The 26,151-nt window shown below is 30.8% G+C and overlaps 1 protein-coding gene across 3 annotated transcripts in view; it reads left to right on the forward strand.

Moving 5' to 3' along the window:
• The window catches only part of LOC121113711 (probable sodium/potassium/calcium exchanger CG1090), a 57,782-nt gene extending 32,331 nt beyond the window's left edge, over window positions 1-25,451 (forward strand). For 2 of the 3 annotated variants that reach the window (XM_040707560.2, XM_040707561.2), the window contains exons 2-7: window positions 16,356-16,501; window positions 16,567-16,848; window positions 16,911-17,408; window positions 21,000-21,191; window positions 21,249-21,590; window positions 23,024-25,451. In XM_040707560.2, the coding sequence (XP_040563494.1) occupies window positions 16,369-16,501; window positions 16,567-16,848; window positions 16,911-17,408; window positions 21,000-21,191; window positions 21,249-21,590; window positions 23,024-23,223 (1,647 nt within the window). In that variant the 5' untranslated portion in view covers window positions 16,356-16,368 and the 3' untranslated portion in view covers window positions 23,224-25,451. Of the gene's footprint in view, window positions 1-14,955; window positions 14,996-16,355; window positions 16,502-16,566; window positions 16,849-16,910; window positions 17,409-20,999; window positions 21,192-21,248; window positions 21,591-23,023 lie in introns of those variants that run through there. The other variant, XM_040707562.2, reaches the window with a different exon arrangement.
• Window positions 25,452-26,151: the final 700 nt, after the last annotated feature.

Consider the following 26,151-nt stretch of genomic DNA (forward strand, 5'->3'; position numbering starts at 1 on the left):
AATAAATGAACATTTGGACTATGAACTCTCAATAGGACATTTTTAAGTGATTTATAGCGATAATCAAAATTATGGTCAAAGGTGTATGAGCCTCGTACAAGCGACGAATACATTTTTTAAGTGCCTTACTGATAGAATATTCTAAAATTAATGTTGTGATCCAAAATATAAATTGATCTTTTTACATATGTGACCCATCAACATACAAAGCAAGCTAAAATGATTTTTCACAAAATGGAGTATGTATTACATTTGTATTCTTCGAAAAATGATGATTGTCCATTTATATCAACAAATAATTCTGATTGATCCTTTAAAGGCACTGCATTTGGAACTAAAAGTAGCAAAGTACTCTTTTAAAAAAATTCGTTGATTTGGTTTGACAGGGTCCATATTGTGGTTAAATTAAATCTATTAAAAGGTTCGAAACTATAAATTAACAACCTTTGGTATCTCAACTTATCCCATAAGTTCAAATAAAAAGCCTTTAATTGGCCAAAATATGTCTATGAAATATTTGGCTGTATGTACTGGTCCCTGCAAAAGCTTTGAGACTAAAATGAAAGAATTAAATAATGATGTATACATTTAAGATCCGATAATATTTGATTAATATAATTTATAATAATGATACTAAGGATAATTGACCAAAGTAGGCAGCCATGAGCTTCTACGTGTCGGGTAAATTTGCTGCAGGTGCTTTTGACATGGTAGCTCACTGCTCATTGATGGATTCCTTTAAGGCCACAACATTTCAGGATTGGATTCTACAGCCCTGGAACTCTACTTGCCACCAGATACTATAATCCAAGGGATTTAGATCTTCTTCGAAGCCAACGAGAAATTCAGCACCGACTTCTACTACAAGGTCCTCGGGTACCATGTCTTGCCATGGCGGAAGAACACATTACCCAGGGACAACTATGTGTTTACCCAAGACAGACCCCGGCTCACACGTCCAAGTAATTGTAAACATTTCTGCAGGAATAACATGACTACCTCCTGGCCAGCATACTTCTTGCCTTTGTTCTCACCTGACGTGAATCCACTGGACTTTGCTTTTTTGATCATCTTGGGGGAAAGACGAACAAGACTTCTCACCCGAATGTCGATGCCCTGAAGGCCGTGATCACGGAGGAGATGAACTACTTGTCCTCATACTTCATCAAGGCCAGCTTTGATTCTGTTTGTCCCCTACTGAAGCCATCATTCAGAATGGAGGGAGACATATTGAATAAAAAGTGTTCAAAATTGTTGAATTCCAACATTTGAATCAAACGTTTACTCAAGACTTAACGACTTGCCATGTTGCCAAAACTGTCATGAAGTACCTCTACAGCCAGTTCTACGTCGTTATCAAAGCTCTTGTGTGGCCTTCCAACACCCAATACCTTAACCTGTGTGATTTCTGATTGTGGTCAGAGCTGAGAAGGAAGGTAAGCGAACATCCCCATAGTTTTTTTAGGACTCTGAAACTCACTGTGAAGAGGAACATATCCTGCTTCAACAAGAAAGATGTAATAAAGGCCTGCTCAGCCTTTATGTCCTGTTTACAGTTGGTGATCAGTGCTCAGGGTAATCATATTGAATTATTCAATAGCTAATTGTACAATTAAATTTCATATCTAATAAATTTTGTCCTAAAATGTCCTCTAATATTATTTAAACTTACTAGAAAATATTGTCCGAATACTTCTGCCTACTCTTGTATATGTCATGTAAAAAAATATATTGTACATTCCTATTCTTCGTTATATTGTTCAAGATTATTTCTGTCTTGACACACCATAGATCGTATGGTGTTGAATTGTGTGGTATATAAGTACACAACCCGAGGGTTTCATGTGCGTATTATTTATTTTGCTTTCTAAAGAAAAATATAATTAACTTGTTATTAACTTGAATCAAAATCTTTTTCTTTTTGCTGACGATTCGAGCATTTATAAATGTGTCAAAATGTCGACCTATGTATAGCTTCAAAGCGTTACATTGGATAAAGCATCATTTTAAATTGGCTAAAATAATTAAAATTGACTCGGGGATTTCTTAGATTTTCCTTTATTATGCACTAGCAACATAAATTGAGAAAATTATTGTAAAAATATAAAGCTTACAACAAAATACTATTGGACTTTCTTAAAATTAAGACAGCGTGGGTTGAGCTCCCTCGTGTCTTTATTCATTTTGTTTTGTCAAAAATTAGTTTTTGTCTTTCTTAAGTCAAACAATAACTTAAGAAAGACTAAAACTAAGACCTAAAATATAAAATATGCAGCTCATTTGAAAAAGTAAAATATACCTATTTCCTGTAAAAGGACTTTTCACTAAAAGATGAAATATTTCTTATAAAATAGTCATAAATACTAAGATCGATAGAAACTAGAAAATGTGATCCAAAAAGATTTTTTATCAAGTAAAAATACTTTCTACTAAAAAAGGAAAACATTAGATTGAAAATGAATCAAATTATTTTTTTAAATAGTCACCTCTGCCAGTCAAAAAAATTGGAAGATAGAATTCTAAAAGTATAAATAAATTAAGTTACAACACCAGCCCTCTCTAAAATAAAATGAATGAGTTTTCTTAAATGATTACAACTCCCAATTAATCAAACAGATTCCAGGGCCTAATAAAAGACTTGTCACTAAAAAGCTACTAATAAATATTTATGTTTGATGTGTTTTATCTATTGTATCCTTATTTAATCTGTTGGCAAACAAAGCTAGCTAATTCTGACAAAACAAAATAAATGCTTTCACGAACACGTGTACATCAAATCATTCGCAAAAAATCGGATCTAAAAATAATTTTTTCATGAGATCGAGTTAACTCTGACCAAATAATGCCTTAACGAGTCATTTGGATAAAGTAAATATGACAAGTTATGGGTGCTCGTTTTGAAAAACATTTCTATAGCATATGTCTTTCTTGTTTTAATTCTCAGGCGTTGTCATTTCCCCTCATTAAAGTTGACATAATGTATAGTTAAAATGGGACCTTTTCAAAAAGGCACCCTCTACAAAATTGTAGCTATTAATACCCAATAGAATATTGAGCCTAAATTGTAGGTAACTGATAGATAAAGACTAATATTTCTATCAATAATTTATTAGCCTTACAACAAGAGAGCAATAAATAGTTTAAAAGTTATTCCCTGACATAAAGTATGAAAACTTGACTATTGAGTCCAATAAATCCTGCCAACAAAAACCATTCATGTTACATATTTTCAAGATGGTATATAAGGAAAAATGTTTTATTCCAAGTAGCCACTTATGTATCTATTTAATTCGTTCTTTTAATAGTTAATATCATTCTAAGTGTACTTGATTCACTGTCTAAATACTCCTTATTGCTTTTTACATCAAGTCTTTTAGAATTAAGACATTTAGTGCATAAATATAAATGATTTATTCGATTCAAGATAATTTGCTATAAATGTCAAATATTTCTTAGGTGTGTTAATGTCATCAAACGAGACAAATGAAATTGTATACGTATAAAAAGATTTTTTTGATGAGGATGAAGAGGCAAGAAGTAACGAAAAAAATTGTGACAAGACAAAATATTTTCACTGGTAACATCTCTTAATCTATTTACTTGGATTTTTATACCTATAAAACATTTTTTCTTGCACAAGGGATTAGTACCCTTTGTCTCAATGCTCTTCTCTACGATAGTAATGATTTTGTCTCGCATAAACTAGTAACATAGTTATTTTTACAAAATAAATTAGTGTCTATTTTATATTAAATAGTATTATATATGTTATTAAAGAATATTTAATCTTCTTAATGGAATAATCTATAGACTAGTATACTAATATTTTGCTACTGATTCCGGTGCCGAAATTAGTGCCATTATTTAAAAAAAAAATCGAAAAGAAACTGGATATAAAACAAAAAAGTGGTTAAAACACAATTACATGCACTTACACAAAGGTGTCGGAAATGGGGGGCATTTTATACAATAATTTATTTTTCTCTTCGAATGTTTGAGAGCTTTTGTTAGCAGCATTCGTAGAAATGGAGGTTTAGATCAAAAATTGCATTACATTTTTCTATAAAATACAAGATTTATGCTTGTTCTTTTGTTACCTCATCAGAGGATCAATATTCGTATGACGTAGTGATGCTACCAGCTTAATAGAGTCACTATTTTAAGTAATAATATAAACGAAATTAAGTGAAAATTTACAAACGAATTTATCATTATTTCTTTGTAGAAAATAATAATTGATCAACTTCTTTCTTTATTTTAAGTAGTTTCTGAATAAAGTCTTTTAATAGATACAATCCTGCATTTTATTATTTCAAAATATAAACTTCATTTAATTATAGACAAACGATTATAAATTATGTCTAATACGTATAATGAAACGTTACTATAACAATAATCTTTTACTTTCCGAGTTCCAATTTTTTTTTTCTATACCCCAAACAAACAGTAAGATATGAAAAGAGTTTGTACATTTTTGTGGTTGCAATTTTGTTTTTGTTTTTTTAAATTATTATTTTATTGTTAAAGAGAGAACAATAAGTATAAAACAATCATTAGTGCATGACAGACGAACACTATCTCTGAGAATATGCTGTGCAGTGTAAACCCTTGTTGGACTCCGGATATATTTTAGGATCCACATCGGAGTAATTCCTACCTATTTGATTGCTAGATACGGAGTGGAGTTTGCGTTTATTTTTCTCCTCCCAAAGCTGTTTGGAGGTAATTTAATGAATCCTCTGGGTGACCATGTTTATTTGGGTGTTTTCTTTTTTTCCTAACATACTGCCGGATAGTATTATTTTCATCTATGAAAATATCATTATTAATATACAAAAAGGAAGTACGAAATAGGAATCAATCCCAAAAATCTCACTAATTATTAATGGGCTAACTATAGGATTTGTAAACAGCAAAAAAAAATTAATTTGAAAAACAAAAATCGAAAGTCAAGAGCTCTGGACAAACCAATCTACGCAATATTAGTGATAATGATACAAATGACGATTGAGAATGAAATGGGTAAAACAGAAGCATAAAAATTATTATTACTTCTTAAAATATATACTTAAATTTGACAGTTTTTTTTCGGTGTTAATAAAGTTTTCTTATGGAAGGTGGGTGATTAAAGTGATGGGCTAATTGTACTGTGTGCGTTAGTGGTTGATAGTTAAGTGGGATATTATTGTAATATCCATGACGGTGAGAGGAGATATGTTTGTGCGTGTCTGGTCGGAAATCCTGCCCGTTTACAAAGGTTTGAATGTGAAAAAGACAATGAAATAAACAATTTATCTTCAATGAACACCTTATTACCTTACTTAATAAAAGGAGACTGGCTTACGTCGATAGATAAGTATTTTGACTAAGAAACCACTACTTCATATTAAACAAAAATAAAGATTTTAAAATTCTAAGAATGATTTTTGTTGCATCTTGGTATGTATCTTTGCGCACATTTTTTCTACAAGGGGGTAATATTCTTTAGAGATGAAAAAGAAAAAGAAGAGAAAATAAGAAAAATTATTCGGGATAATGATCGGGATTCCATTCCTACTCATTATTAAGATTTATCATGACGTCATTTCTAATCTATAAACACCATATATCATTAGTATCCGTCTTTCATTCATGAGTAGTCATCATTCATCTCCAGTGCAGACTGCCGACTGCCCAGTACTCCCTAGAAACTCTCCTAGTTTAGAAACATAAATCGTATGAAGTCACTGAATATCCCTTTTCAAAGTGGGAATCAAATGTCCGGGAATGAATTTACTAGGAATGAAATCATCTAGCACCGTTTGTATGATCTCATTTATTTTTCTACGAATAAAAAAATGAAAAGAGAAAAAAATATATATATGCAAATATAGTGACACAAAAATAGGGCTTGTATATTACATATGACTCCTCCCTATCCCCATGGATCATATATTATGTATGTATGAAAGTTCATATTAACAGGTATTTCCACCTTCCCTTTCCATTTGTCTTGTCTGTAGTATGTCATAGAACAATTAACAGTCTGTTTTTTGTTGTTGTTTTTCAGAAATATTATCTCATGTAGGCAGACAATTATACTTAGTACCATTTAAATGTATGTAATTATTGTCCAATAGAACACAAATACATATACTAGTGTTGAAACTCGGTCCGAGATCGAACTTATTGTTCGGTTCGGTCATAATTGATTTGGCCGATATTTGAGTCCATATTTAAAAAAAAAAAAAACATAACAAGTTCTTCTTTTTTTAAATGTTTCTTTAATTGGTCAGTTGGAGTTGCACTGATTAAGTATAAGTAAACATCATTGTATTATAATTACACCATCTGAGATAGGAATCTTCTTTGAAGTCCATGTAGAGGTTAGGGCAGCAAGACGTGGACTCGATAGATGGATTTAGAAATACATCAATAATTTTATACTTGCAATAATAGGCAAAAAAAAATGCCCATGCAGGAACTGATAAAATCATTTTCTGACAAATTATCCCATGTGCTACTATGGAGAACTTCAGCTATTCCACTTTTGGGTGTGAGATGCTGTTGGTTTCCCTCTACAAAGAGAAAACTCTAGTGGGTTCAAATCTGGTGAGAAATGAGAAATAGAGCAGAATCGAGCCATGTTATCTGCACATAACTTTTGCCACTTGGTGGACGTGAGAGATGAGGTACCGTCCTGGGTCAACGCGTAGTTACATTCCTGGTAGTTTGTCTTCAGCCATGGAAAGATGGTGTACCTAGGCACCTTATGGAAGGCCTCCTGGTCAATTTTCTATCCATACTTGAAAAAGATCAGAGGTATCTTCCTTCCATCAGAACGCCGAGAACCATTATTTGGCTCGGATATTTGGTGTGTTAAACACCTTGGACCTCTTTTTTTGTTTCTGCAAGCTACCTGTCGGTCCGGCGGTTTTGGAATTGATCAACAGAGAAAATCTTTTTTTTCCGAGTAAATTTTCACAATTGACCCATTTGCCTTGATCCATGTGAGGATTTTTTTGCACCTCTCGAGCCTCCTGGATTTCATGACCTCGGTCAGAAGGTGGTGTAGTGTCCTTGTGAAAGAAAATAATCTCAGCCTCTGCTTTATACCCCTCCTGATGGTCCTAGGAGCCACATAGAAGTCGTTAGCGAGAGGATTCATCGACCTAGTGTGATCATCCTTCATATATTCGCCGAACTTAACAAAAACTTCGTATGCCTCTTTAAATCATGCCTTCCACTTCCTGACATCCAGGAGAGGTCTTCGTCATATTTTTTTTTTTTTTTTCATATTGAAAAAAATTTCCCTAAACTATAAAAAATATTTAAAAAATCCACAAAATATGTATAAAGAAAGCTACAACTGAATTAAGGAACCTCCAAAATACGTTAAATCATTCTTTATTTGGTATAGAATAGTCTTACAGGGTATTACAGCTACACATTTTCCAAAACCACCCATAATTGTTTTGTCAAATTTTGATTTTTCGACCTACTTGCAGTTTAAAAGGATTTAAAGATATTAATCGAAGAAAGAATATTCGAATAAGTTTTTTTTTTTTTAATTTATTCCATAAATAGAGTTTTATAGTTCAAATAATTTAATTTAAGAGGTTTCCTGAAGGGAAACAGTTTTGTTGTAGTTGTTTTTTAAATGTTCTTTTAATTGATCAGATGGTGTTGCACAGATTAAGCATTAGAGTTACTCCATCTTGGAAGTCCATATATATTAAGTATATTTTTTTTTCTCTAGGAACGACAGAGACATGAACCCAGTGTTTATAAAAATTATAACAATGTCAGACCAGTCAAAGATTTAGAAACAAAAACTCAAGACATATAATTAGGGTTGCAGAGTCGAAGTCGTTGCCTTTTTTTGGTGGAGTGGGACTCCAATTCTGCCCACAAAAATTATTATAGTTTATGTGAATAAAAATTATTTATAATCTAAGGTTTACATTGAGCTTAGATTAAGTTTTTTCCTATATGTGTATAAATTATAAGTATGAATTATTATTAATTTAGAAAAATTGAAAGTTAACTCATTTATATGTTTCCTTCCCACATTTCAAACGTGGTCTACACAATAACCATTCCGAACATCTCTAAAGTCTAGATCATTACTTAGGCATGCGAATAGTTTATATTATCAGAGTAAATAGTAGCGTTGAAGTAAGTGTTTGTATTCATGTTCCTTGGTTACGAGAAGATAAAGTGTGCTTTGAAACTTATGAATGTATTAGCAACAGTAGATGTTGAATCATTTCTTTTGTTGTTCATTTTGTTAAATATCTTATTTCCCAAATATTTTCTTTATAAGTGGCACAATCACTTACTACATATAACTAATTTCAGTAGGAAAGAGCAAAACTTTGCACGAATTTTTGTTGGCCTTAAGTAAATTTAGAATCTTCTTTACTCTTTCTGGCAAACTCAGCCTCATCTATTCATGGATAAAATGTCTTATTGTCCTCCTTTGTGATTTTGAACACATGCCAATCCAGATAGACAATAGTAAAATATGTATCACTAGATGAAATCAACTTTTAATATTTTACATCCAACACTTAATGGGACCACTTTTTTATAAAGTTTGAATTTATATGCTATATATAAAAATCTATTTCATAACTCATTTATGAATTTCCCTTTACAAGGCCATTAATATCAACATAAAAAGATCTCAAAAAAAATTTATCTTTGTATTTGAGACTGAGATTAACGGGTAGACTATGAAAAAAAATAGCCAATAACTATGTATATTTAATCTCGGTCGAACAAACTTTCAATACCGCAATTTTTTGTCAATTTTTTATATTTTAATTTGTTTATTTTTTGTACTAATATATTTTTCACAAATAATATTTATGTTTATAGCCTTAAACATTGAAAATTCCAAAAAGTTACACTAAATTCCAGTTAATCCCCTAAAATCTCAATGGACAGATTCAAAGATGTAAAATTCCCTGAATTTTCTCCATGAAAGAGATTATTATTTATTTATTTAGAAATCATCTATCCTCAACACTTTGCAAAGTTTAACATTCATTTTTCCAACTACAACTTGAAATAAAGAAGTCATATTTATACATTTGATTGTCAAAAGTATTAAATTTGTTGACGGATGCTTACAGCAGCGTACGAGTATGTAAAAACTACTAAGGGAAAACAGATTTTCCGTACATATTGTAAAAGTGATGAGAATCGTGTGAATTTTGGCCATATTAAAAAAAAAAGAAAACCTCAAATCAACATGATAACTCTGACAATATGAAGAGTGTTTTCGGGGGGTTGCAGTTTAGCCGCCATTACGTTACATTGTATCAGCTGCAAGCAACTGTGATGGAGGAGGGAAGATGGAAATAAATAAGAAAATTGACGATAATTACTCCAATGTCGATCCTCAATTCGTCTTTGAGTCCAACAAGGACTTACAATTATAACTATGCAACAAATTCACAGGATCATTCTCCATCTTCTATGAGCGCACAGGAATGTTCAATCAGGTTTTGAATATAATAAAATTTAGTAGGAAAATAAAATCATCACTACTCAAGAGTTAAACAACAACGACAACAGCTGAGGAAAAGAAAATTAATTCTTCCGATTACCAATTCCAAAAATCAGGCCTCCTAAAAAATATATTCGATTTACAAAGCTAGTTTAACGTTATTTTCTCCACATATAAGCTGTAATGATGAAATGACAGCTATAACATTCACTTGATAAACAGTAGTCAATTGTGACATGGATGCTGATAGTAGCCATATGTACAACTACTAAGAGAAAATAAATTTTTGGTATTGCTAAAATGTACCTTGGGGTTTTGGGGTGCTTTAACACCCCTGGAATGTACTTACGTATGAACTTCAAAGAAAGAAACAGAGTGTTCATTGAAAGATGAAGATGAAAAACTATCTAGGTATTTATAACCAATGTATGTAATTCTTAAAATAATAAAGGAATTGCAAATCAAGCAATGCAGATAGGAGTATGTACAATATCAAGAGTACTTTACTTCCTAATTAATGAAAAAAGGTAATTGCAAAAATGAGAAACATATATTATTCTTATGATAAATTATTTCAGCACAAATTAATCTATTTTATATATTTATTCCTCTTTTTTCTGCATTAGAAAATTAGAATGACCCTAATTAGTACTTGCTTTCTAATATCTTCTCTCTTTACCCTTTTTTGAGAGTCCGTACATACTTGAGTAGAGTATTGACCCACAAATGTAATAATGTGTTTGTTTGCTTATTAATTAATGTCTTCATTTAATGAATTAATATTAAGTGTACACCCTTCATCAAATTTATGTGTTTGCATCTATCTACATAATATATATATAAATAATATTAGTAAAACTCCACTGTTTTACCTTTCAATTAAAAATTGTAGTCAGTAACTAAACAAGGATTTGAGGAGATTTTTGAGGTTTTTTGGTTTTTTTTTTGTATTAAATCCTTAACATCCAGTCGACTAATACATAAGCAGTCTAAATTGTCAGAATTTATAATTTAGTATCCTTGTCCTTTTCTAAGAATATTCCGAAAACCAATACTTAACAAAAGGATAATTCTTGCCAATTCCGATGGATTGATACACCCCTAAAAAATCCTTTTTCTTATTTTCTCTTCTTTTTCTTTTTCATCTCTAAAGAATATTACCCCCTTGTAAAAAAAATGTGCGCAAAGATACATACCGAGATGCAACAAAAATCATTCTTAGAATTTTAAAATCTTTATTTTTGTTTAATATGAAGTAGTGGTTTCTTAGTCAAAAAGTTGGTTTGTTTAGGAAAATGCTATTTTAATGCCACCATGTCCTTCAAGGCCAAAAAATAATACCCAAACCATCTCTTGAACCTTAATAACCAACATGAAAAAAGTTCACAAAAATCCATTCATTTGGCAAAATGATATTCCTAGACAAACACTCGCATTAGACATTTAATATAGATTAGATAGGTTCAAGAATTTCTCCTACGTTATAATTAACCAAAAAAAACACTAAGCTGAATTATTCAAGTCATTCGAACTTAAATTCATCTTTTAAAATCTGGGACGGTCTTGGGTATTTTAGAGGGTGTTCAATGTTTTTTTCTAAATTTTCCAACGGATATGCCATTGTTTTCGACGAACAACTTTTTCACTCATAGGGGATGACTCTTTTTATATAATATGAATCTTTTCATTTTTCCCAATAATAATGAAAGACCTTTCTTAATATATGAATGTCAGTTTTCTTCGAAAGAATATGGGCTTCTTTTTTTGGGGCTTATCTAGACCAGGGATTGGTAACCTGCGGCTCCGGGGTCACATGTGGATCATTTCTTTCTGATTCTGCAGCTCTGGGACAGGGTTCAGTAAACAGAAACATTTCAATTAAGTGAGGTTTTTTTTTTCAAGTCAAGTCTCTGATGCACGTCTCAAAACGCCAGAGGATGACTAGGACGAGAGCTGACAACATTTTTTTGTACATATAAAATTAGAATTTTCTGTGCATCGTTTTATTTTATTTGAAAGAGTTCTTTAACTTGACATTTTGTATTAGTTTTTAAAGATAAATCTTCAAATTATATTTAAAAATAATAATTGAACAATATATACGGTGTTAGCTTCATTTTAGATATCAAAAAGTATTTGCAGCTTTCAGTATTTTCTTTTTCGTGATAAACTGTGGCTGTCAATCCCTTATCGAGGCTATGTCAATATTTTATTCAATGACAGTATTTTCATTAGGGCTTCCACATTTTTTTCCTATTTTTTTTTAAGTCATCTAATAAATAATCCAAACTAACCGATTCACATTCCATTTTTGTTTTCCTGACTTTAATAGTCAAAGGAAATGCCTTCCCCCCTCTCCCCGAAACAATGGCCTAGATTAAAACAATTTGTGTCACTAAATTTTGTGAGTTGTTGATGCCTTGACAGACAAACTTTAGTTTAGAGATGTTGATATAAAAAATAAATTGAGAATCCGTCTTATTCTAAATTTTTGTTCAATATTGCCTTTATACACAAGCTATAAAAAATTATATATAGTGAAAGTTCCTTATTATATTTAGGTAAAGCTCTATTTTTGGACTTCATATGGTAAATGATCATTCAAAAAAGAAATAAAGAAATGGTATTTGAAAGTCATTAGCAGAAGAAGCGAATAGTTTTAGGTTTATTGTTGGTATTTTACTCTATTTTTTTTTTCTCAAGAAAATCTTGTTTATAAATGATGATAGCTCTTTGTTATTTAGAGAGAATAGATGTATTGTTAGAAGAAGAAGACTGAAAGAATATGAAGAAGTATGAAGATAAATGTGCAAAAAGAAAATTCCCCTCGCCCTCCTTCTTCTCATCTAAATCCCTTGAGAGAAGCAACAAATACCAATTTAGATCCCCCTTTCTACAAATATTGATATAAGTTCACTAGAATGTAATAGGAGAGACAAATACATTCATTACAATCGTATTATATCATGAATATATGGCATGAGCGAACTAAAAAATATATATTAGTTTGGGAAAAAATTAATTTTGAATTTCCCGCCTTTTTTTAACTCAGTATGTCCTATTCATTATTGCACACATCGGATACTACAATAAGGTGTTGTAAAGGTGTTAGTCTAAACCAAAAACAATCTTTGAACAGTAATGTGATTGTCCGGTTTAGTCGTACATAATCGTGTGTTGATTATGGAGGTTTCAAAGAAAGACATTCACTGTATTTCCTAAATTCAGGTTTGTTTTGTTTTTAAACTGTTGTAACCTAGCTCATCACGTACATAATTACATATAGGTTTGTTGCATTAAATTTTGGTGAGTTAAAATCAAACTTTTTCCAATTAATTGAGCAAAAAAAAGTATTCTACCAAAAAAAAAAAAAAAAAAAATCTAAATATATTTCTAAGCCCCTATTTATCTTTAACTTTAATTGACGTCATTTCTCTCTCTTTTATTGACATCTATTTTGCTTATCACAAGGAATCCCTTTCTTAAAATAATAGATCAATTTCAAGTGTATTCTTAAATGGCTCACTCTCTTCTTAATGATGATCACAAATTTAGAAATATTTGAGGAATATGGATTACAATAAATTATGTTATGACTTTCCTCTACACTTTTCATCAATCCGTGATGGATAGTGAGCAATATATTCGTAGAATATAAGTCCAAGGAGTTGACAGTAAATACGATTACATACATATACAAAACGCACATTGCACAAGCTTTCTATGCTGCGAAAAGGATTTTTTTAAATGCAATTTTCTCTCGAACCAGTTTTTATTTTTAAGAGAATAAAACCAAATTATGAAAGTTTCATGATTTTTTTTGTTATTCAATAAAATCACCTCCAGTCTCAATTACAGTCTAAATACAAGGACAAAGGTGCAAGCAGGCTTTTGCCACTTGGTACCTTGTCAAATTCTGTAATTCTTTTTGATCCAACTGATAAGTTTGTCTTCATGTGTTGCAGAGAGTTTGGTTGGTTTGTCGTTAGATCGATCCCAACACAAAAAAAATCCATCGGATTTAGATCTGTTAAGTTTGGAGGTCCAAATTCCGGCAAGATGAAAACGTCAAAATTGTCTTGGTGCCTTTTTAGACCTTTAATCGAGGTGTAACAGGGATATGAGTACTGCTGCCACGTGTAAAGCCTCCCATTGGCAACCATGTAAATCTAGGTCTGTCACATGGGATCCCAGAGTTTAAGTAATTATAGTGTTGTTGCTCCTGGCGAGGACTTCAAGGAAGGTTCCTTGTCTTTTCCAAATATTTGAAATAACGAATTCGTTCATTGATTTGATTTGTTTTTTAACTGTCCAAGTTTGAACAAGCAATCTAACAACAAAAACAGCTGCCTAAATGCTCACATTTGATCAAGGGAGTGCACCAAAGGAGCAGCATAGATAGCTTACACACCCTGTAATACTAGCTAACCCCGTTGGTTACCTAGTAAAATGAATTAATGCAATTGATTTTTGTCAAACAATGCACGAACATATCTCCAGAACATTGCCACAAGGTCGTCATTATGACCCTACACCTCAGTTAGTACCGGTTTATGGGGAGACATAGATCCACCGTTCAGATTAAATGGATTATGTCTGAAGAGCCCCGCAGTTCATTTTCTATAAAAATTGGCTTTTAAATTTAAATTTTGAAAAAAGGATTAAAGGAAAGAACCCTTTACATTTAAAAAAAGAACAAGGTCGAGAAAAATAGAAAGAATATATTTGTTTTTAAAAGAAGTCATAGCTATAAATTGGCTTCTATTTTACTTTTTAAATGTAATTAAACTTTCATTCAAAAAATTTGGGAGGGAATTAATATTCTGAAATTGGGCAGTAAATGAAAAAAAGATAAAACGATTATTTAAAAAAGAATACAAATTCTTTAAAGCTATTTGGTGACCATGTATTATATTTTTATGAGAAAAAATTATTTCCTAGATTTAAATAGTCAAACAAATATATATAAAAATACAAAGATTTTATGAAACTGTTAAATTCCAAAATTAAGCCTACTACGGGTTTCTCTTTTAGGTATAGGTATTTGACTATTTGAATCTAATAGATGGGTGTTTTGGTTTTTTCATAGAAATATAACAAATGGCCTTATACTATTTGTTCAATGTAGTCATTTTCTGTTCTTCTAAACCATTTTTAGCGGGCGGGCATGAATCTTCTGTTACATGTTTCTAGTATTTTATTTTCCATGTACAGAGTATTCTTTTGATTATTCAAAGAATACTTTATATTAAATTGAAAAAAAGTAGTTTTGTATTTCCCGCCCTTTTTTAAAAATACTTATATCTTTTTCACTACACAGGGGAACAATTCGAGGGTAAAAATTTCTACAAATAAAATGAAGCAAATAATATAATATATCTTTGGTGGTAAAATCCAAAACTGATTTATAATTTACAGTTACAGAAATATCCAGAGATTATAGTAATACTATTATCGTTCAGAGATATTTTTCATCATTAAGACAATCATCAAATTGAGGTACGAAATTAAAATAATATATATAAACATATAGGAAAAAACTTTACGACAACTCAATCTAAAGCTTAGAGTATAAATAACTTTTATTTACATAAATTATAATAACTTTTGTAGAAGGAGTTGGAGTCAGTTTAAATTCATCCGACTTCTGACTTTGTATCCACCAAAAAGGGAACCGACTCCACAGCCCTGCTCAAAACATATTCTCATTTCAAATCCCTATTAAATTCTTATTTTAATGCTAGAATCTTTAAATGTAGTATATCTTAATTTTATTATTATTAAGTAAGAAAATAGTAAATAAAATTAAAAAATTGAATCATAAAATATTTAGTAATGTCAAGCCTACAGGTAGTAAATACAGAAATCCATAGAAAAATATTAATTTTTGATATTAGAAAAGGAAAAACAGTTGGTCCTATAGTCCTTTTTTTGTTCATTCTTTAATGGATCGTTGATGTGTAAAAATCTATTTCTGATTGATGACTTGCCGCTATTGTTTATGTATTTTTTTTGATATGCATAATAGAACAATAGGGGGACACATATGAAGCAATTGTACTACTACATTACGAAAAACGTGATTCATATGAAATCACAAATCAAAAACAAATCATGATATATTTAAATATTAAATTATATATTTATATATGTAAATTAAAATCCATTAGCATTTTGATATAATGGATTGGTAGATGATCTACGTCATATGTACTCATTTGTTATTTTTTACTTTCAGAAAAAAAAACATTAATCCATTATGTATTATACATATTTATCAATATGTGACTTCCATTTTATGTACATTTTTATATACATACAACACATTGTACTTTAAAATTCATGTAACAAATATTTTGAACTCAAAGATTCCTTGAAGTCAGCTCCTTTGAACCAGAAAAAGTCCATTGATAAAAACAGCAGAAAAGAGAATTTTTCTCTCTTCCAAAAAGTATCCATTCCTCAAACTCTATTATATAAAAAGATAATGAAGAAAATTTTTCAATATGCCACAACGTGCCACAATATGATCCAAAAGCCGTACCATGAATCCAACTTTGTTTTATAACGTCTGATCTTAAAAATACCTATTCCCCTCTTCTCTAAAATCGAATTTGTAAAGATTTTTGTTTCTTTTTGAAATAAAGGTTGCGAGATTCAAAAAGTTATAGGCGTGTTATATATCCAAGATCACTTTGAGATAACCTTTAACTCATATATATAAGATATAAAGAGTCTTACAAATGTGGGGGTTTTTTTTGTTGTTTTTTTGTAAATCTTTGACTCCGAATGTCATGTTCAATGTACATATTTATGAGTATGATGACTAATTAATTGAATATTGGCTTTATTTTTGCAGATACAATCGCAAAATGTATATTCATGGTAGACGAAAAAGGAACTCATTTCTTCATGCTATGATCCTTGGCGGTACAATCCTATTTTGGATTGGAATGTTTCAATTCTTTGGCCCTTCAAGTGATACAGGAAGTCCTTCGTGGAAAAGTGAGAATTTTTAAAGTTTTTTCCATCTGTTTTTACTAATTGAATGTTTTCATGACTATTTATAGGGCGAGAGCTATTGGAAGAGGAAAAGGGATCTGGAAATCTAACAGAAATGTTGGAAGAGGAAGGAGAAGGACTTATTGAAGTCACGGATAGTAATGGCAATACGAAAACAGAAATATGTATTCAACCGGCAATCGAGCAGTTTCCACCACCTGCCATTGGTTATTCAGGTCGAATTCATGGGGGTATTATTTTTCATATACTGATTGCCCTCTATATGTTCATTGGATTATCCATCGTGTGCGATGACTTCTTTGTCCCTTCCCTTGATAAGATCTCACAGGGTAAGTCCAAATATTAAATAAAAAATGATTAAGGCTTCATCTGTATATTTGGGTTCTTTTAGTGTTGAATCTACCACCTGACGTAGCTGGGGCAACTTTTATGGCAGCAGGATCATCAGCACCCGAGTTAGCAACAGCAGTCATCGGTGTATTTGTGGCAAAGGATGACATCGGTATTAGTGGAGTTATTGGATCCGCTGTGTTCAACATCACTCTAGTTATAGCCGTTTGTGCACTTGCATCAGAGAAGGTCTTTTATCTCAATTGGTACTCTGTCTCTCGTGATTGTTTCTGCTATCTCATCAGTATCCTTGTACTCATGTGTACCATTGCAAATGAGAGTGTGAGTTGGCTAGAGTCCTTCATATTCCTTGTTCTCTATGTATTATACTGTGTGGGAATGGGTTATAATTCAAAGTTCCATGATTGGGCAAACACCAAAATTCCAGTGCCGAGTTCATGGAAGACTGCTGCAGAGCAGGGACGGAATGAATCAGGCTTAGAGAGGGGAAATGGATCCATTTATAAGAAAGACGCTCACTTGAACAGAGATCTTGGAAGTAAGTACTGTACCTCCTAGTCCAAATAGGGCTCGACCAATACATCAATTAGTTGATTAAAGCAGCCGATTTTAGAACATTTCTACTCACCTATTAATCGGCCTTAGCTGCTGATTATTAGAGCAATGATTAATATTTAAAATATAAACCAAATTTCTACAACATTGAAAATCCAAACGTGGGCAGTGCAGCTATTTCTGAAATTTGTTTAAGACTTAAAAAATATTTTTAGCCTAAATTTATCCTTCAAATTCAATTTTTAAACTAGAACTAGATGCAATTATTACAAATCTGTATTTATTTTCCTATCAAATCTAGTTTCTCAAAAACTTTTGTTTTGGGTATTTTTATCCTTTTTATAAAGTTGAAAAAATACCTTTCAAAGGTGGAAAAAAAAAAGAATACGTTTGTGAGTTTTACCTTGTTTCTTAAGCCAAAAAGAATAAAATGAAGTGTGAGTAATTGATCTTTTATTTACACCGTCTGTGTGAGTAACATAGGCTTATATTTTATACTAAATAGTATTATCAGGTAGTTTTATTTATTTGGCATATGGTGGCGCCACTTTCTGTTGTTTTATTTACAAAATAATACAAGTAAACAACACTCATGCCACATTACACACACTTAAAAATCCATTCAATTGGTTTTGAAAGAAATGATAAACCAATTTAAATTTAAATAAAACCCTTAGAAAAAATGGTTTTTTTATATTTAAATTAGATTTTCTCAAAATTGGATGATCCCACATTAAGTATAAGCCTATATTTAAAATGAAAATAAGCATGGGTTTATATTCCTAATGATTAATGACTTTGTTCTTACTCAAAAGCTGTCTCCAACTTATAAGAAACATTTATGTATCTCCGTCAAGTCACAATAACTGTATAAGAATTGGTAATGATTGTAATTATTGATTCAAAGAGAATCTCATCGAAGTAAATCTCTTATTATACTCTGCTCTTGTTACAAGATGAAGAAACGCGAGGAATGATCGATGATGTTCATTTCGTGTATTTATTTTCTCTTTTTTATTATTATTCTTAGAAAATTGGCTTATTAAAGAATGAAAAATAAAAATTCTTAGAAGAAAACACTTTTAGAATACATAATGAACATCATCCGCCTTTCTCTTTTACATCTTTCTTTAAAAATATATGTATTTTCTTATGATTTAACTACGCTTATAATTAAAAGTACAGGCATAATGGGAGACTGAGACAATTTTTTGTAAATAGCACACACCAAATTTCCACACAACGTACCTACATATTTTTGTTATCGTTTGAACATATTCAAAGGTTATAGAACACAAATTGCATTTTGAATCAGGCCTGTCAAATGTTACAACTCTCAACAGATAAAAAAAATTGAATTAGGATATTTTTTTGAGGGTCTGGGAAATTAAGGAGTAATGTAGTTTCATAGTATATGCAACTAATCAGTAGTATACCTAGAAGAAACACTCTCATTGCACTTTTCAGGATCCTACATTGGCTAATAAACATTCTTGATGTGAACCAAGGGCGTTGCTAGCTTTCAAGATTTGGAGAGGGGCTTAGCCCCAAAAGTTAGCAACACCATCAAATGATTACTTATATATATATATACAAGTTAATTACTTCAGCCAACGAATTTTTATGTTTTTGCTCTTATTTGTTTTTTAGTCCCTAGGATTAAGGCAAAAGCTAGAAGTCGATTTTGATCTAACTGAGCGTTACAAAATCTCAACTTTTCAATCAATGAATGACTTTTCATAAAATTATATCAAATCATAGCAAAATGTTTAATAATTCAAAGGATGTAGATTAGAGCAAAAACAATAAAAAAATATGAATGCATAATTGCAAAATACTGTACGTCAAAAAATTACTTTGACCTCTCAAAATCCAATATCTTGCAGAAAAACGTACAATTATTTTACTATAATCTACATTATACTTGTATTATATACGGTTATATATGGATTGGATATTTTGCCCCAGGGATTTGTACCCTCAGAACTTTTACCCTATATTATGGAATTATAGAAAAAGTATATATTCTCACTGGAAGTAACGTAAAAACACTAGTTATATATATATGTGTCTCCTATAACAGCACATAATGTAAAAAGCTGGTAATGCATGCATTGAATGTTCTATCGTAAGCCCAATAAATTGAATTAACCAGATCAAGAATCCCACTTTATGCTTCAAAAATTAATGTACGCTCCTCATTATGTTGCCATCTGTAATATAGCACGTATGTATCTCTTTTGGCTAGTAAAAGGAAAGTCTTGAGCATTCCCCCCCTCCCCTCCAATATCGTATATTCCTCGATAAGCTCTAAATGCTCGGGAGTATAAATAAAGGGGGTTCATCCAAATTCACTGTAATTTTCAAATTACTCCATGTAAAAACCATGAATTACAAAAAACTTCACGTGAGTCATTTTAAACCCAAAAAATTAAGTGTAAAGAGCTATATATATGCTATATTATATATGACGGTGAAGCTTTTTAGACAAAACATCCCAGGGAAAAAATTCCTGGGGCAAATCTTCTGTCACCATTACATACTTAAAATGAATGTGACTTTTGTAACAAACCCTACTTTTTTTAATATTCACTTTACAGGTACGTTGTAACTCTCCTCAATTTTCCTTACTCCAATCAGATAATATATCCAGGGGACTAACCCCTCTATCTTTAAAACATATTCACGACTTACCATTTCGAAATACAAAACACTAAATTCGTGTAAAGGGATGAAAATGTTTTATTAAGCAGTCTCATATATAAATGAATAATGTTAAACTGAATCAAATACTTAATCAGCCATTTAACTCTCTGAATTTTATCTAATGACATAAAAGAAAAATTATCATTTGTATAAATTTTTATAGGCACAAGTATATAATTCTTTTAACAAGACTGTGAAATCCACTTGCTTAGATGGTATATGTATGTACCATGGCTTTAAAAGTACATTTGGTTGAATGACTAGAAAAAATAACATTAGAAATTTTTAAAAAATAGTAAAAATATTCTAAACATAGAAAAATATATATAATATCTTTCGAAAACATACTCCTTATATGTATCATAAACTAGAACTGTACTCTAAAGATCACTTGGTCGTAGAAGTTATAGTCTTGGAAATGAATGCTTTTCACGTGTATATTTAAAAAGAAACCTTGAAGTACATCCAGGCAGTAGAAGGTTAGTTACAAAATCATGTAATAAAAAAATCAAGTTAAAAAAAAAAAGTCGAATGGAAGGAGAATATTTCTTGTTTATTTTGGATTTATGTTTTTATTTATGTTTAATAAAGCAGTCCTTTCTTAAAAAACTTAGTTTTTCTGGAATATCTCGAAGAAAAGTTGAGACATATGTTACAATTGATTTTGTCAAAAACTCTTGCATCATATTATAAAATTTCAGTGGAAATTTTGTAACTGTAAAAATTGGTATAGTAATTTTTATTTCTTGAGAAAAGAGGATTTCTGCAACTCTCCTTGCTTTCTCCAAACTATGTAAAGTTTACTTAAATTTGATTTGCGAATTTGAAGAGGTTAGAATTTAAACTAAGGTACTGTATTCATTAACAGAGGAAACCATGGAAATGGGCTCTGATGGAACAACAACAGAAGTCCCTCTAACTCCATCCGACTCAGGAAGTAAGACATTGGAAGAAGCCATTGAAGACCCCTTACAAAAACCGGATCCACGAAACAAATTGGCTCTAGCTAAATGGGCATTTCTCTATCCACTGAACTTTATATCTGTTAAAACCATTCCGGGTTCGTCCTTTATATAAATATCAAATAATATTTTATGATATCCCTATTTGTAAGTAGATTGCCGACAAGAAAAATTCGCCAAATACTACGTAGTCTCATTCTTCATTGCAATTTCCTGGATCTCTCTATACTCTTATGTCATGGTATGGATGATTACAATCATTGGCTTTACATTTGGTGTTCCGGATACAGTGATGGGTCTCACTTTCATTGCCGCTGGAGTGAGTGTTCCGGACGCACTCTCTGGAATCGCCGTTGTCAAAGAAGGACACGGAGACATGGCCGTATCCAATGCTATTGGGAGCAATGTTTTTGATATCCTTGTTTGCTTAGGCATTCCTTGGTTCATAAAAACGGCCATCATTTCCCCTGGAACCTATATCACCATCAAGAGCAAGGGTAAGGCAGGCAATCTAAACATATAATTATTTGTTATCCATCAACATAAAAGCAAGCTAGGATATGTGAAATAAAATAAAAGAAACAAGATTTCATTTGTAAATCTTCAACTTGTTAATCATCTTTCCTTTTCATTACCAATTTATTCTGATTAATCCTTTGGAGCTAAGACTCTTGAAAAGTTTAAAAAAATATATATTTGAAAGGACATATTGGTCCCAAATAAAGTTAACTTAATTAAAGGAAGGCTCTATATCGGAGTTTATCGAACGTTTTACCTTTATGGTGCTTTAGATAGATAATCCAAAAACCATGCGGCCCATCACTGAACATTTTTTTTTGCAACGTAACTGACTAATCTCTGGAGTCTACTCTTCTGTCGAGGCACAAAGTTTATGAAACACTGCATTAAATCAGCGTTTGGGAACTGCTGGTACACTTGGGGTTTGTATTAAAATTGGGACATAACTATCATATATTTATAGACACAGTGGTCTTTGTAGCTCTAAAGATTGTGGCCACTGATCTAAACTATAGATAAAATTTATAAATGTCTCACTCATTTCAGAAATTGGAATAAATACTTACCCATAAGTATACTCAGCAAGAGTCAATCACTCAAAAATCATGATAGTTGGTGACATGATATTCATTAGTTCATTAGTCAATCATACCTAAGATCCCCTGGCCCATTGATAATTTCACTACCAAGTGTTCTCTGATGTTTTATATATGTCTATATTCCTAATTAAACTGCAGTTCTTTTAATCTTAACATGCATATTTTGACCTCAATTCCGCTCCAAATATTATTATCTTCTCCCTCTTTCACCTCCTCTGCCTCCACGATGAGCCTACATATATCTTCTAGACGGCTATATATTGCCAAAGTTGGTGAGCCATATTATATGTTTGTTTGTTTTTGATAAATCTCATTGATTCTCATGGCTATTTTTTGACATAACAAATGAGTTTAAAAAAACGGCTAAATCATATTCCTTGAAGTAAAAAAATACACATTTACAGGGAATTATTTGATACTTCCTTTAGTATGCTCACATTGACTAAGTGAAGGATGCATTGAAATAAAGCAAACAGTGCAGTAATCATGGTCTTGTTATCGGGGCTGATTTGAGTGAATATGGATACTTTACCATTAATAGGCCTGATTAATTAGCTCTCGGCTATATACTGACAGCCGATACCACTTAAGACTTAACAGTATATCAACTGCCATGCCTCTTAAGTTGACCATATTAGTAAATGTAAGAACATATTGCTACCACGCACCGGGAATGACTTTTTTCCTTCATCTCTACCCTTTAAAGTAACCGAAATATCTCAATAAATGGAAAACTCGTAGAATAGACTGCTTTTTTGTTGAGGGACAAATCATGTACAGGGAACTAATCAACTCTTTCTTTCCAATCCTAGGACTTGTTTACTCCACCTTGAGTCTTTTTTCGACAGTTGTTTTTCTTATTGTTGCATCGCATTTTAATGGATGGAAATTGGATAAAAAGTTTGGAGTCATTTTGTTAATTTGGTATTTTATTTTCATGATATTTGCTTCAATGTATGAATTGAATGTATTCGGAGAGTTTAATCCTCCAGAATGTCAAAGTGACTATTAGAAATCAAATTCTCCTCTTCCGAACTACGTTTCTACATCTTTCTCTTTCTCTATTTCTCTCTCTCTCTCTGCCTCTAATTAATAATGATATAGATACATAATTAACATGATACGACTACTTTTGAATCGTCTCAACCCCCTCAATCACCTCCATTTTCATTTTTTCATAAATGGAAAAAAAAATAGTCATGTGATAAAAATGTATAAATATTTGTTTCCTTCTTTTTCCAAAAGTAAAATCCATCAAAAAGCATAATTCCTCCCATTTCTATGATGTCTACCCCTCATCATAGTATAAAGGTATGTGGGTGGGTGCCCTTTAACACAAAAACAAACCCAAATAACTTTTCTCCAAATTGATTCTGAATGCCATTTGCAGACCCGCCACAAAAATTTTTTTGCAAAAGAGAGTGTGTTGTCAAAATTTAAACACTTTTTTTTTTGTTATAGTTAGAAATAGTTCATTATTGTATATTTTTTAATGTCTTTTATTTAAAAAAAGGTCATTCAAAAATATAACTTAAAAATAAATTAAACATTCCTTTAAATATTGTGAAAGTTTTCTCAAAAAGTACCCCCCTTCAAAGGCTTTAACATTTTTATGATTAATTATCCCCCGTTTCTATCAACAACTAATTATTATAATTAACGCAAATTATACTTAAAATAGTAAGAAATCATCATCACAGTCAGCTAATTAAAAAATGATAAATTATATTCGAAAGGGGTCATTTAATCAGGGCAAAATTTGCCCTCCATAAATCAAATTGAAGGCTTTAAACTAAAGACAACAATATTGTATATCTTAACTCATCCCATAAATTTACTTATAATTGACCGAAATATGTCTTAAAAAATATACGGCGGCATGCAGGATAATTGAGGGGGGTTGGGGAATTTTTAAATCAAAATTGGTTTTGTATTAACACACCCCGTATACTGTAATAACCATCAATTATATGATCAAGGCTCCCATAGAATCTACAAACTTGGAAGAAATATTGTACTAAATAATATTGGTCATAGAGAGAACATCAAAATATTGTATTCGTTTAATTCTTCTATAATATAATTAGATCATATATTAGCAAGCCATAGGCGTAGAGGAGTTTATTTACTTTTATTTTTTTGTGGAAAATTTTACCCAAACATCTGTGTGTTATTTTTCTTTCTTTGATAACCTTTTATTAGAACTTTTTTTCTTTAATTTCATAATGACATTTTTTTTAGAAATGTCTTTCATGACCTTTTTTAAAAAGGTATTTTTTTATAAAAATAAAATCCGAATATTGTCCGAATAAATCATATTTCTTACAGAAATAAATTGTACAAATTGAACGAATATACTAAGCTGTTTGCCCAAATAATATATAATCAAATATTTATAATAATTGGAGAGGTGCAATCACCCTCCATATCCCTCCTGCTCTTCCTACGCCTATGAGCAAGACATTTCAAAACAAAAAAAAAAAAACTTCTTAGGTTGCGTGACTCTAAATGTGTTTCAAAATCTTCCGTAAAGATTTAAATAATTATTATCAGCAAGTACTATGTGCATACTATTTAATTAATACACCGTACCTAATAAAAATATAAATCATTATTATGCCATGAAACAGTATTGAAGATGACAATACCTTTTATGAATTTTGGCTTTCATTTATCATATTATGATTTTACAATTCATAATTGTCATATTTTAGTCGATTTAGCAATTAACAATAACTTCTTCTCTCCATTCTTTTTTGATAAAATAATATATAATTTCCTTTTTTAACAAAATAACCTACTTTTTAATTTATCTTAAATAATAAACACTACCATATATTTAGAATTGTTCAACTGCAAATATCGTAGTTCTTTTTGTTATAAGTAAAATATATGTTATAAACGTCTCATGTAAAATTGTAAAAGAAATATATTGAGTGAGAATATTTATAGGTGATCGAAGAATGATGAGTGAGATTCAAAGATAACTTCTAAAAAGCACTAAATTGCCCAAAAGTAATAACAATAGTATAAATATATTATGAGTGAAATTTGCTTCTAGAAAAATGATGATTTTTTTTTCTTTAATTATATGCAACATAAAATAACTCTTTTTCAAGTGTGTTTCAATTGTTTGTTCGGTTTTTTTAATTATTAATAATAATTTTTTATTTCTTAATTTATTATTATAATATACGTTTGTAATTGTTATTTGAAGTGAAATAAAAGTCTATACATAAATTATAAGTGAATTATGTTTAATTGAATTAGTGGCGTGGGCAAGATACACATGAATTTATGGCCATCCTTGTTTACTGATTTATCCGTCACCAATGGGACTACCAACTCTCTGAAAAATAAGTAAGGGACACCTTATTGGCATCATTATTAATCTTTATGTAATTGCAATTTTTAAGGGCAAAGCAATGGGGACCAAAGAAAATAATATATAACATCGTTACCTTTATTGTATCACACATCCTTTTCTCCAAAAGGAAACAGAAAAAGTCTTCGAAATCATATGGTAGTTAGCTAAATTAGTCAATCACACCAACTGCCATTTATCACTTATACGTAATCCTATACTATTATTGTCATATTATTTCTTCATCATTTTAAGAATGAATTACATATTATTAAAAACTACATAGTATTTTATTACATACTGTATTATAATATGCTTTGCTATATTTTATTAAAAGTCAAGTTACGTATTAGTAACTTTGTATTATAGCCAAATTTTCTTCATAGAAATAATAAAATGGCTAATATATACATTATATAAACGACGAGGGATCAACAGGTAACATTGTATTCCTGTTCTTTTGGAAACGGAGAATAGCTTATTACGTTCTGTATTTATCAAAAAGAAATAGAATACAGAAATAGACATCACATATCAAGGGAGAAGATAGAATCGACTGCTGACATAGGGTATTTT

The sequence above is a fragment of the Lepeophtheirus salmonis genome, chromosome 2 (assembly GCF_016086655.4).
Source record: "Lepeophtheirus salmonis chromosome 2, UVic_Lsal_1.4, whole genome shotgun sequence".
NCBI lineage: Eukaryota > Metazoa > Arthropoda > Copepoda > Siphonostomatoida > Caligidae > Lepeophtheirus > Lepeophtheirus salmonis.